The sequence below is a fragment of the Scardinius erythrophthalmus genome (genome assembly GCF_964197995.2).
Source record: "Scardinius erythrophthalmus genome assembly, chromosome: 25".
Classification (NCBI taxonomy): domain Eukaryota; kingdom Metazoa; phylum Chordata; class Actinopteri; order Cypriniformes; family Leuciscidae; genus Scardinius; species Scardinius erythrophthalmus.
In genome coordinates this window covers 3,968,431-3,982,137 of record NC_138245.1, presented here as the reverse complement: position 1 = coordinate 3,982,137, position 13,707 = coordinate 3,968,431, and the positions used below count along the sequence as shown (strand labels likewise).

Here is a 13,707-nt window from a genome sequence, read left to right as displayed (position 1 = left end):
TTGAATTTGGTGCACATCCTGTTCGCCATCCATTTTCTCACATGAAAGAAGAAAGCGGACGTGGTCCCGCCCTTTGCACATGACGTAATGACGCACAGTGACCTCACGACGTACCGACGCACAGTGACCGGGTACGCGCACGCACATTCTCTGCGAGACTGCGCGAGGTCTGCTGTCAGTCACCGGGAGACCGCCATGTCCAAAGAGGTAAAAAAAAAAAACCCAAAATATTATGCTTGTAGCTTATAGATTACATCGTAACTGCAAAGTTTCCTGTATTTGTTAAAAAGCATAATGCCAAAGAGAAAATTACTTCATTTAGAAAGATGAGTGTATGATTAAACGTCCGTTTCTTCGCGTCTTCGTCTCATTTCTTTGTTCGCAGCGGCGGCTCGTAACGATAAACGCAATTCGTTTATTTCGAATTGTTCCAACCAGTCATTCTGCATTAATTTGGGCTTTATTAATACCCCTGTTTTTGCTTGTGTGCATCTATTTCACCGTCGGCGTTTTGAAAATACATGTTATTTGTGATGGTGCTGTAGGCCCCGCGATGCGCTCGTGCACAAAAGATCGAAAATATCTACAGAACATCGGCAGCGCGCACAAGCAGTGGCAATTTTGATTTGAATGAATAAACAAGCTGGTTCAATTTGCGTCTTTTCTTTAAAGAAACTTGTTTTACAGTGTTCATTAGGATTGAGTAATTGCAAAACGCACAGATACCTGATAAAATATATATACTGCTTTTGTTTGATTAGGTAAATAAACCTAGAGCTGTTTGTAGTGTTGTCATTTATTTCCTTTAATGGTTTTCTCTCTCTCAGCAACAGACCCCCCGTGAGCCTGAGCAGCTCCGAAAACTCTTTATCGGGGGTCTCAGTTTCGAGACGACAGACGAGAGTCTAAGGGCCCATTTCGAGCAATGGGGAACTCTTACAGACTGTGTGGTGGGTCCATCTGCAATGCATTCACATGCTAATGAGCGAAAGCGTGCACTGAAACCAGCTGGCTAACCCTTCTCTACTCGCAGGTGATGAGGGACCCCAACACAAAGAGGTCGAGGGGTTTCGGGTTTGTGACCTATAGTTCAGTCGGTGAAGTGGATGCAGCGATGGACGCTCGTCCACACAAAGTCGACGGAAGAGCTGTTGAACCCAAGAGGGCGGTTTCTAGAGAAGTAGGTTGCTTATTCTGAGAAATCTTACTCGCACAACCAGTATTCCAGCTTATATAAAATAAAATTAAACCACATTCTGGTATTTACCACTAGAAATCTCTCTCTCTCTCAAATTCAAAATTGCTTTATTGGCATGACTGTACAATACAATATTGCCAAAGCATGGAATACATTGAATAATTATAAAGACATCAAATAAAATATTATAACATAGCTTAAATTTTAATGTCGAAATTAAGCTAGTTGTGCAAATTAACAGTGTAACAAATTAGAATATGTGTGAACAGTCTCTCTCTCTCTATACACACACACACACATACACACATACAGTAGTGGCTAGAAGTTTACTAGTTAATTAGTTTATTAGTGTGGATAAAACCATCCAATATGAGGAGAATAATTTAGGTTTTTTAAATATTTTAAATATGAGCGACAAACAAAAACTAATCTTGGTTAAGGTATTTATCAGACAAAATTATTTGGCAAAAATGGCAAACTACAAGTTTCGTTCGACTACAAAAATACATAGAAATACAGAGTTCACAGGAAAAGCATACATTGACTACAACATAATTTATTTAAAAGCTGTTCATATTTAATTGGTTCTCTCTTATTTTTGCATGTTCTTTGTATGACAGCCTGGCCAAACATTGTCGCACAATTTTGCGTTATAACAGCCAGCAATATGCTTAAAAAATATAATAAACTTTTTGATTTGTTTTGTGAAATATACATTTTCCCAGTTTTTATAAAATCGAATTAAAAAACACTACCACTAACAAGTTTTAAAATGCCTCTTTTTTTAATTTATTTATTTCATATATTAATAACAATGTTTTTATCTTACGTTTGTATTTGAATGATTGATGTCAAGACATAATTTCACTGATTACAGGACTCGTGCAAACCAGGCGCTCACTCCACAGTTAAAAAGATTTTTGTGGGCGGAATCAAAGAAGACACGGATGAGGAACACTTGCGCGAGTATTTCGGCCAGTTCGGCAAGATTGAAGAAGTGAACATCATGACCGAGAAGAACAGTGATAAGAGGAGGGGCTTCGCCTTCATAACTTTTGATGACCATGACGCCGTTGACAGGATTGTCAGTAAGTGACTGCTACGCATTTGTGTGTCAGCAGTTTTATATATAGAAATATATTCCTTTTAAAACCATCTAAAAAAATTCCCCATTGACCCACAGTTCAGAAGTACCATACAGTGAATGGACACAACTGTGAAGTCAGGAAAGCTCTCTCCAGAGAGGAAATGAACCGAGTCTCAATGACTCCACGAGGTGAGAGTTACACACTGGAAATGGTATGCCGTAAAATATACCTCTATGCACATAAAATGTACCTCAGATTCAATCATTTTAGCTGTCGCGTAGTCCTGTGATGTTTTGTTTTCTGACTATTAAAATCTTTCATAAAACCCATCTTAGGTGGGCGAGGGGGTGGTGGCGGCGGAAACTTTGGCAGAGGAGGTGGTGGATATGGAGGAGGTACCGTTTTGTTCTTATTTTTATTTTATCGTTGTAGTGCTCTATAGCAGAGATTCCTGAATTCACCCTAATATTACTTGAGTAAACATGAAATTTAAAATACTCACACATTTTCTTAAAATACAATTGCATACATCCTCAAATATGAATAATTAGATTAGTCCTAGTGCTGTTGCAGTGAAGGAAATTGCGATATCGCCATTTTTTTTATTTTTTTTTTATTTTTTTTGTTATATAAATAAGTATTAAGATTTGGTCAGCAGGCACGAAAACGGAGAGTCAAAAACAAAACAGGCTTTATTATGATATTCCAATCACTCTGAATGAACACTAAGCAAAATAATGCAAACCATACAATGCATAAACGAGAACTGACCAATAACGGCTGAAACTCTGGTCTATATAAACAGGAGTAGAACAAAGGAAAGTAAACTAGACATATGTGAAACTAATACATAACTATAGCAATGAACTAGTCTAGCTATCACCAGACCAAGCTCAATCTTTTAAGATTGAACATCTGGAGAGTCTGCTCTGTATTTTCTTCTGCACAAGAGGCGTGATCAACGGGCAGAGCTCAAATGACTCTGTACGCAATTGGATAGTCCTTCAACCAATCAGAGCAACTATCCGGGTGACGTACTTTGCAGCGAAAACTCAGGAAACTTGTCAACAAACATGTTGGTTTGGAGCATTGATCAGCGGTTTGCAGAAGAGCCATGGCATCCAGCGAGTTTTGCAGGTTGTGCAAAATAACACATGTAAGTGAGTGGTATTTACACCCACTCGAGCGCTTTGTTTGCTAAACTAAAGAAGCCATTGAGCATCGTCAAGAGATTAAAATAAATTGGATTGGATTAAACCTGCCAATAGCGCGCCAGCTGGATAAGCCGGTTTGTGATTGGTCCCCGCAGACTTGTAACGGAAGCAGGATAGAAGAATGTACAGGTTTCCAGCCTGAGCTCCAGGGCGAAATCAAATTGCCGACAGATTGGCTGTCTAGCAACGAACGAGAACATAATCAGAAACCAATGAAAGCTAAACTAAACAGAGCGGGGGAACATATTGTTTGTTTAACAGTTCGTTCCGATCCTCAAATCTGACTGGACGAGAGGCTTTCTAAAGGCCTGTTCACACCGGGACGAATTCCGCGTGCGATATTCGCCGACGTTTAACGCCTCATGACTAAACAAAGGGCGCCAATGTGAGTGTGCACACCAACGTGAAAAACGCCACGCGAAAAAGCGTCATTTTTAAAAAAACGCCTTGGGCTTGTTTTTTTGGTTAAAACTATCCGACCAATGAGATTGGCGCTTTTGCTCACGTGTCTGGAGCTTCTGAAGTTACAGTAAAACACAACTTGGGGGCGCTCAAACACAAAACGGTCTTGCCGAGCACACATACGTAACGGCGAAGAAGATATACGCCAAGTAGCGTCTACACTGCCGGGTAGAAATAAGACGAGGAAGATGCCAGGCAAGATGATTGTAGAGCTGCTGCTGGTCTCGTTGGTGTTGGAACATAAAGAACTATATGACAAACGCGACAGCGACTACAAAAATCTTGATAAAAGAGAACTGTTATGGAGTATTTCTGTTTTACATTAAGCGCCATCTAATGTCAGGGAATGAATTTGCATGTTCACTCGGCTTATCGTCAGCGAAAATCGCTTGGGTGTGAACACAAAAAACGCTGGCGAATAACGCGCGCCGATATTCGTCCCGGTGTGTACGGCCCTTTAGGGTGCTTTTACATCTGTAGTTCGGTTCATTTGGTCCGGGCCAAGGGCAAAAAATTATACATTGTAGCATTTTTCAGTCTTTTTGGTTCCTTTTCACACCACACTGATTGTTCTGGTCCGAATCAGTTGAGTTGGTGAAACGAACCAAAATGCACTCGTTGGTCTGATGTGTCTTTGAACGTATTTCCTAAACTGCTCTTCGATTGGTCAGAAATAACGTGCGGGAAATTCCAACGTATCTCCCAGAAGTAATCAAAGAGAGGAGGAAAAGCCAGCAGAAAACACACAGCTTTTGTAAGTCATACTATGGAGGGACAACTGCGCGGGCTGATTACATCATATACTACATTGTTTGTATACACCACTTTAGGCAAACGCGAATGAGTGAATGAAACGCGGATGCTGGAAAATAATGTTTTAATGCACTACAAATGGCGATGGCGCGTTGCAAGTCACTTCAGGACGAAGCGTGCATTCTAGGGCTGGTCCGAATATCATTTTTTGAGCTTCGAAGCTTCGGTAGTAGTGAACATCGAATATTCGGGGAGAGGGGGCTGAACATATTCTTCTGTCTAATAAAGGCAGGAATCTCTATGTGTCTGTCTGTCCGCTTGCATTTTGATTATTTCGAGAACCGTTCATCCAATCGACTTCTCAAGGGAGTGCAGTGTCGCATTTGGTGCAATATAGATGGACACGCGGGACGCAACACATTCAGAATTAATAAACTTTTAGTAAACTACAGAACAGCGCGAGCGGGAAGCGGCGCACCTCACGCCGGCAGGGCTTATGCTCCGAGAACGGACACTGCACTAGTGATATAAAACACACACATGTCTGTTAAATTAAGCAATACTTTTAAGGTAGTCTAATATTTTTCTGACTAACAAATTACTGGCACAGTAAAGGGTAGATTTAAATAAAGAAAAACGAAATTTAAATAAAGAAAAACGAAATTAAGTTAAATTAAAAACGAGATTAATTTAGGTTGATAACAACGGGTAAAAAGGCTAATACATTTTGTTTCTATTATTCTATTTTCCACAATGTCAAAGCAACACAGCTTAACCCAAAACACAAGCTCAGGCATGCACTTCTGTCCATACACACTCCGCTGTTCTGATGCACTTCTGTCCACACACACTCCGCTGTTCTGATGCACTTCTGTCCACACACACTCCGCTGTTCTGATGCACTTCTGTCCACACACACTCCGCTGTTCTGCGCTCTAGCCAGAGAACACTTCCGTTGCTGGAACACAAGGCGTCGGTTCTATTTCTAGCATGCACGCGTTTTCTGCGTGGCTCGAGCCGCGCCTGAGACGCGTGTCTCACGCAGGCAGTGTACAAACTCCAACCTGTTAACATGGGAGGCGAAATAAAAACGGACACGCCACGCAGCCAGTGTGTCGCCGGCCTTATTCAAGCACGAATGAGAACCGTTTCGCGGGGGATCCCAGGTGTGCAAAAAACCCGAATATTCGAATGTCATATTTTCAAATCGAATACCAACCCACCGAACGAATATTCGAATATTCGGGTCCAGCCCTAGTGCGTTCATTTCCCTTAACTGTGACATGCTTATCTTCCGGAAATATTACCAACGTTACATCAGGTAATGTTATGCCCTTTGTTTAAAGCAACACCAAAGATTCTTTTGTACCTTAAAATAATGTTTCCAAAATCGTTTCAGTGGTTCATCAACAGGGGGAATGGCACTTCTGCATTGCATTCAATACACATGCATAAAGTGTAAAACAAGGGCATCGCTTTCTGAAAAAAAGAAAAAGCGTGAACATCGCGGTTTGCTTGCATTCCTCTGCACTTGGCTTGTTAGTATCATGATTTTACAATATTGCGGTTATCGCGACAACCTCTATTAGTCCTTCATTTAATGTTTTTAAGATCCATATTTCATGGAATAATTGGAAAAGGTTATTCGGGTTGTGAGGACAAATCCGATGGTACTCTGACCCACCTGCATGAGAACTACTGGTCTACGGTGTTTTTGAGTTTTTAAGTTTGAGATGTTTTTCATTTGTAGGTGGATATGGAGGAGGAGGAGGTGGTGGTGGAGGTGGAGGAGGAAGAGGAGGAGGAGGTGGTTACGGTGGAAATGATGGCGGATATAATGGCTATGGAGGGAATGGTAAATCAGTAGGCTTTAAAACATGTGATTCTCATTACACTTGACTGTTAAACTGTGTTTCCATAATAATGTATAATTTATATCTCCCTTCTGTTTATGAGGCGGCTATGGTGGAGGCGGGCCGAATTACGGTGGTGGAAACCGTGGTTATGGAGGCGGTGGTGGTGGTGGAGGCGGTTATGGAAACCAAGGTGGAGGATACGGTGGTGGCGGCGGATATGATAACTACAACAATGGTGGTGGAGGAGGCAACTTTGGTGGAGGTCAGTTATCTTGTTAGCACTTCATCACGTTCCCATTTATGGTTTCTTTGGTTTACTTGGAAACTCTTTGTTTTAACCATGTGGTGCTCTTCGTAAAGTTGTACTTTTTTTTTAAAAACTTTGTAAAGGGTTTTGGCACTTTTTATGTGTGAACACACACACAAAAAATAATGGACAAGATTCGAAAAGTTTAAATGGTCCTGAAAAAAGTCACACTTGTGCTCCTCATGGGTCAAAAAATTAGCGCATTGGAAATGAATGGGAGACGAATTCCATCTAATGAAAACTTTTGGTACTGCGGCCAAACAAAATCTTACTGAAAGCTAATTTGAGATATAAAACTTAAAATTTGGACCACAACTTTAGATTTATGGCTTTGAGTAAAATGTGTTTTTGAAAATAATATATTTCATATTAAAATTGAAAATGTTTTTTTTGCGCAGTTTTTCATAACAATAAATGTAAAATTCTGTAACTTTTTTTGTTCACTTTTTAAAAACTTTTTTTCACTTCAGCAATAATCTGCCAAGTGTCATCTTTAAAAAGAACAAATTTAAGTCTGATCTCTAAAGCATTCAAGATTTACGACAGTTTAAGTTGAAAAAAAAAATGTTCAGCTCTATGGTCAAAAAGTCAATACATTTAGCTTATTTTAGTAATTAATTTAGTACCATAAAATCTTTTAAACATGCGAGATATATTAAATAAAAAAAACTTATCGAACTAGAATGTAGTACATTCATTTCATTAAAATAAAAATATTTTTTCTGTCACTTTTGACTAAAAGGCGAAGAGCACCAGTAAGTCATAAAATGTTAATACTAAGTACACACTGTAAAAATAGTTTTTATATATATATATATATAGCAAAGAAGATTTCATAAGATCACTGAATTTTCACAGGTAACTTTGGAGGTGGAGGCGGCAGTGACTATAATGACTTTGGCAACTACAACAACCAATCTTCCTCTAACTACGGCCCGATGAAGGGGGGAAACTACGGTGGTGGTGGTGGTGGAAGGAGCGGTGGTGGCGGCGGCGGCGGCCCGTATGGTGGTGAGTGAAAATTGCAGTGTGAATAGTATTATTACATTATATTTCAATTCAAACTGTTCTAACTCCGTGTCTTAACTAGATGCGATAAAATTCCAGCGACAAGCAATTTGTCTGTCTACACCAGATGTGACGCATCTACAGGACATGACAAAATCAGTCATAAATCACAGCCAATCAGAAGAGCGTGTGGGCGGAGCTCTTTCTGCAAACGCACTGCACTCGCACACAAACAAATTCATAAATGTTTCACCTTTTTCGCATTATTAAAAATACATACTGATTGACTGAAACTATTTTTGTCATAGAATACACTTTTTTTTGTTTAAACATTCTTGTTTCCTTAAATTTATTTTCAATATTTGGGTTGAATTATCCATTGAGTATGGCTATAAAGGTCACACAAAATGATAGTCAGTCACCTTATGTTTAAAGAATTTAATCAGTGCCTGAGATTATCATTGTCATACTTTGTATGTTGTTGTTCCAGCAGGGACGTCGCAGAAATACAAACCATTTCTAAAAGAGAATCGCCCTGTTGCTCTTTGCATATTGCCGTTGCAGCTAGCTGGGAAAAAAGTCTGATTAAAACAGAAAAGATACCTTTTATCACGTGTTGCATATGGTTAGGACACGTGTAAAGGCCCGTTCAAACCAAGAACTATAACTAAATTAGTGTCCACACCAGCGGACGATATCGTTCAGTTTTGTCGTTTGTTCGAGCTCTTTACAGCAGGATGGATTCTGATTGGCTGTCAGTGTTTTTATTGGTCATTAGCAGGATAAAAATCGTTCTGAAAGTGATCCCAACGATATCGTTCCTCCATGCCGTTATCGTTACAGCTGTGGTGTGGACTTTTATCAAAAGCAGCAATTATGGAACTATTATGACTGAACTTTTGTCATAGCTCGATCATGCTTCTTTTCATAGGTGGTTATGGAGGAGGCTCCAGTGGTGGTTATGGAGGCAGCTCTGGCGGGCGAAGGTTTTAAATTCCAGGGTAAGAATTGCCCCGCTTATGCAAAAAGGGCTCTGAAGTTTGCCATTAATTTGTTTTAGCTCATCCATGTCCAAACATCTCATAAGATGCGTAACCTATGCAAATGTTAGCCCCTAATCACTCTTCAATTGGTCGGTAAATGAGTAAAACCATTGAGTTTTCAGTGCAGGGGATCCAGCAGCAAACCTTCAAATCTTGTTAAGCTAAGATCCAGTATCACAAGACGAATGTTGATTTTGAGTTGCTCTCCAAACCTTCTGGCTGCAGCACATGCAAACTCATCCTCATTGTCCTAACAATGCAGTCTTAGCTGACCTGAAGGTTTGCTTCTGTGCTACTACTACTCATTCCCCTCCAGTTCAGCTCTTGATAAAGACAAAGCAAGGTTGCAAAGTGTAACTGAATTTATGTTCCGTATTGTCCAACAGGCCACAGTACTTAGAGGAGAGCCAGAGAGAGATGACAGGGAAAGGAGAGAAGCAAGCAGGTTTACACCTAGATCTGCCCAGCCAAGCAGCGTGGTGGCGATATTAACGTCTGCCACGCGAAGAGAACGTGTTCAATAGGGGAGGAAAATCATGTGGGAATGGGGTTGGGGGTCTTGAAAGTGTTAAAAAAAAAAAAAAAAGAAGAAAAAAAAAGGAACGTTTCAAAAGTACTCTTGTCCTTGAAGACACTTACTAGTTTGTAGTTTTCCCTATTTTTTTTTTTTTTTTTTTTTTTAGTCTATGAAGTGCAAAGCATTCCAATGAGGTTTTATGCAGGGTTTAATTGTTGTGTTGGCTTTTCTCTTGAACCAGTAGGGTGTCTGTCTTTTGCTTTTCTTTTTTTTTTTTTTTCTTTTTTTAAAATGTAAACAGTCACCAATCAAGATTAAATAAACCGCTCCAGTTTTTTTATTTAATTGCATTCGTCAGTGTTTTGATTTGGTAAATGATGTTCTTCAGTACTCGCCCTGTTGCATGATTGTGTTTCACGCAACGGACCCACAGCGTATTCTGATGCCGTTGGGTATTTCAGTGTTTTGTAGCGCTTAAGTCACATTGAAAACTTGCTTGCTGACTAATTAATATAATGCTGGTTCGTTTCAACTTCCATGTGAAATAGCAGTAATCAGATTGCGTACATTAACAAATATAGCGTAATCAGCTTGCTCATTTTACTTTTAGCACACGTTCTAGTCTTTTTGTATTGTGCAACATATGGGTAGCACGTAGCTCATCCTTTGGACAAAACTATTCTTCGTACGAGATCCTGTGGTGAATGAAATCCGTAAGAGGATTTTTAGCGACTCTGAATTGCCACCCGAAAGCAATCTCGCACGTAAACGGTCAGAAGTGCCAGCAAAGGAGGAAGGAGCCAGCTTAAAGTCTAGCCAAAGAGAAGAGACTGTTGAGAAGCGCTTCATCGAAGAGAGGCTAGCCGTTGGGATGAGCCAGCTGAGAGGCTAGCTTATTGGGATCGCCAGCAAGTCTTATTGAGAACAGATGATTGCTGTTGTAAGACTAGCGAGAAACAGCTACCAAAGTAAGGTGTTTAACATGCCAGACTGGTAGGTAAGAGGAGAATTTTAGTTTTCTTTCATGTGAATGATTTGTGCTCATCAAAATGAGGTAACAGTGTAAAGATTTTGTTGCTTGGTTGTTTTCGTGGTTGTGGTGAAAACATGACTGCCGAACTGTCACAGTGACCACATTTTCAACTGTGTCTTAAGTAAGGTTCGGTATCTAAATTTATGTTCTAAAAGTAGTCTTTTGTGTCAGTGGTGCATGAGACACTTATGATCTTCAGTCTGTGCTTGGCTACATGTCTTTTTGTTAGTCTCCTTGTTTGGGTTTTAAGTCGATTCCTTCTTTTTCCAGGGATGTAAACTGGTGGATTTTATACCTGTGACACAGTTACAGCAAATGCAAATGGCCGGTGATCTTGAAGGTGAGTTCATTTCGTTAGATTTATCATCGTTTGGTTCGTTGTCTAAAGTTGTTTTTCAAATTATTCTTGTCTTTACCCCTCTAGGTTAGTTAAAGAGTGTCGCAAACAGCAACTGCACAAACATTTTAACATTCATTCCTATTATGAAACTGCTGTTTTACCCACGTTTGCAGATGGACAGGATATTTGAAACGGTAAGCTATCTTTTGACTCAATGAGTGCTGCGAGTATTTATTTGAAACAAATGAATTAATACATTCTGTGTGGGAATTTTCCTTTGTCACAGTATGTCACAGGTTTTATATGCATAAGAATGTTTAATGCCAGGCAATAACAAGTAAATATTTTAGTTTTAGCATTCCAATTTGTGTTTTTGCCACTTTTGACAAGTTTTTCTCTTCTTTTCCCCCTCAGGTTATCAAATCATGGAACCAAACAATAGCTGCAGGACAGCATTAGAAAAATGTTTGGTTTTTTAATTGTTACTTTAAATTGTACAATTTTTTTAATGTCTTCTAATAAAAGTTAACATTACGGCGTGGAATGTTGAATTTATTAATGCAGTATAATAAATATGTTTCAGTATATGTTTGCAACTGAGATTAAAAGCATAACATAGGCGGTTGCACTTTATTTTTCATTACATGCACTTTCATTGCACTTAACCACAGAAGTACTGAGTTGTCCCTGAAATGTGAACAATATTATAAATTTTGAAATTAACTGTTTCAAATCAAACAGAATCTTGAAAGAAATTCAAAATGAGACCATTATAATAGTATTTCCTGCATTCGAATTCAATGCTCAACTTCATTAGTTAAATCACTGGCACAACTTACTCTGAAGCATTAAAACCTCTGCCGTGTTCGGGAAGCTTTCATGGCCGACTGTTTTAGTTTTATGCATGTAGACCTGAATATTAAGAAACCAATTTTACTTGCCATGTTATAAAGAAATTAACTTTGACATGCAGTTACCTTTATATTACTTCTTAATTTCTCTGGTAAGTGCATATACTGTAAGATAAAGCACAACCTATTTATCAATCATAGACATGTTTGTTTTAATCGAATGTTCAGATTTGTTAATGCATCACAGAATTTGGCTGAAGCTTTATGAATTCAGATAGAATAATGCATGTTAGGCTACACATGGTATAAGCTTCTCCGTACCATGAGAGGTGGAAGTAGAGAAGAATATTCTCCGGGTCATTAACTCAAGAATGCCGTCATGGTGGTCTGGCTAGAGGCCTCGAGTTTTCACAAAGCCTTTTCTATTTCTTCTGCCCTGTTGGGTGAGAAATTAGACCAAATCTAGATGGGGCAAAACAGCCGCCTGGACAGACACATTTTCAGCGGGACGAATGAATTTTTCATTCCTCTAGGTTTTTCCCTATGGTTTGTGTTTCTGTCTAGCCCTCCACATGCTCTTACATGAGGCTGAAACAACCTGATTCCTCATCTGGGAATTACAGACCTGACCACATTAAACAACATTGTAACTGACTAACAGACCAGCTTTATTCAACTCAGCACTTTTCACTCAAATGTTTGTTTATGGCAATTGTAGAGTAGCTTAGTTATGTTAGATTGGGTCTTCATTATTTAGTTTCAACCATGGTTATTTTGCCATGTATATCAATCATTTAAATCCAATTAGAAATTTCCATGGCTACAAGCAAAGTTTGTTAGATGGTAGATTCAGTAGTCGATGTAAGGTTTTTTTTTATCAATTCCCAGTTGCACCACTCTAAAAACTGCCTTGCTTACAGTAATACATCATTTCATAATGTGGCAATTTGTCTTTTTACTGTAAATTATGGTGTCAATTCATGCCATAAAGACAGTATTTACATAAAAGGTGTGTTCACGTCATTCTGAACCTTCAGTTGCTAGTAGAACTAAATTACAATGAATAAACTTCATTTTATGAGCTACAACTTGTACCACCTGACCACTGCGGATTTAAGGTGTGCTCGACTAAAGCGGTGTATGACATCAAAGTACCGCGAGAGCGATTGGAAATGTGCTTTATTTACAGTAATTAAGACATGGCGTTAACGCAGCACAACGCCACCACAAAGTCGTAAATACAAGTGGGAAACTCGGGATTCTCTTTGAGCCACGCGTTGGGGGCGTGTCAGTGAGAAACATGGCGGAATACTAGCTATAATAGGCTAGACGTATTTAGCAGTGACATTGTCGGGCTTTTGTATTTACAACAACAAGCTAGTTATAAATAATGTGTAGGCCTACCTAATGTTATAATGTTTACAGTGGCTTCTTAAATTAATTAAAAACAAAAAGCAAAACACTCCTGATACACATTCTTTGTTCTTCATTTTCTAGAAGTAACGTTAGAGTTTAAAAACATTTCTGTATTTAAGTGTAGCCTAATTAATTATTTGAAGGTACGCCGCCATCTTGCTCACGAAAGTGACTTCCGCAATATGTCGTAAACACGACGTCCCATCTCGTAAATACGAACTTCCCAGGAGGACTTGAACACACCATTAGACTATTAGCCTATATGTCAACAGGTAGGCTAATGCAACACAAATATTAATTCTCATCGACTCATTTACAGTCATAAAAATGTTGTATCCTGTTCACTGTTGGCTATACCAGATGCCCTACAATGAATGCGATTCTAATTTAGCCTAGGCTATAATATATCATAATATATAATTTTAGATAATAAAAAAAAAAGGCAGGGCTGCGGCCATATAAAATGAAAATGAAGGATGTGGCAGGACAATGAGGGAAACATGCAGAAACATCTTCAAGAGGTGAATTCATGTCAGGTAGCTTAAAGACTGAAATTAAATGTGATTTAAAATCCCCAGACGGAGATGAATTGGCATACATTGTGTTTCATGTGATTGATAC

At 39.1% G+C, this 13,707-nt stretch overlaps 1 protein-coding gene across 7 annotated transcripts; it reads left to right on the top strand.

Annotated features, from left to right (window-relative positions):
- Window positions 1–91: 91 nt before the first annotated feature.
- Window positions 92–11,376, top strand: hnrnpa1a (heterogeneous nuclear ribonucleoprotein A1a). 7 transcript variants are annotated; one of them, XR_014029472.1, is made up of 13 exons: window positions 92–207; window positions 828–950; window positions 1,034–1,180; window positions 2,076–2,286; window positions 2,382–2,474; window positions 2,622–2,681; window positions 6,466–6,570; window positions 6,672–6,833; window positions 7,737–7,889; window positions 8,818–8,887; window positions 10,750–10,819; window positions 10,904–11,013; window positions 11,234–11,376. XR_014029472.1 is itself a non-coding variant. In XM_081357436.1 (11 exons), exons 1-10 carry the CDS (start codon window positions 196–198, stop codon window positions 8,877–8,879), a joined length of 1,128 nt encoding a protein of 375 aa, XP_081213562.1. In that variant the 5' UTR covers window positions 92–195; the 3' UTR covers window positions 8,880–8,887; window positions 9,316–9,791. The 7 variants fall into 7 exon arrangements, 3 of the variants coding, with proteins under 3 accessions (XP_081213562.1, XP_081213563.1, XP_081213561.1); XR_014029474.1 differs by having other exon boundaries at window positions 10,993–11,013; window positions 11,234–11,360; XR_014029471.1 differs by lacking the exon at window positions 2,622–2,681.
- The last annotated feature ends 2,331 nt before the right edge of the window (window positions 11,377–13,707 follow it).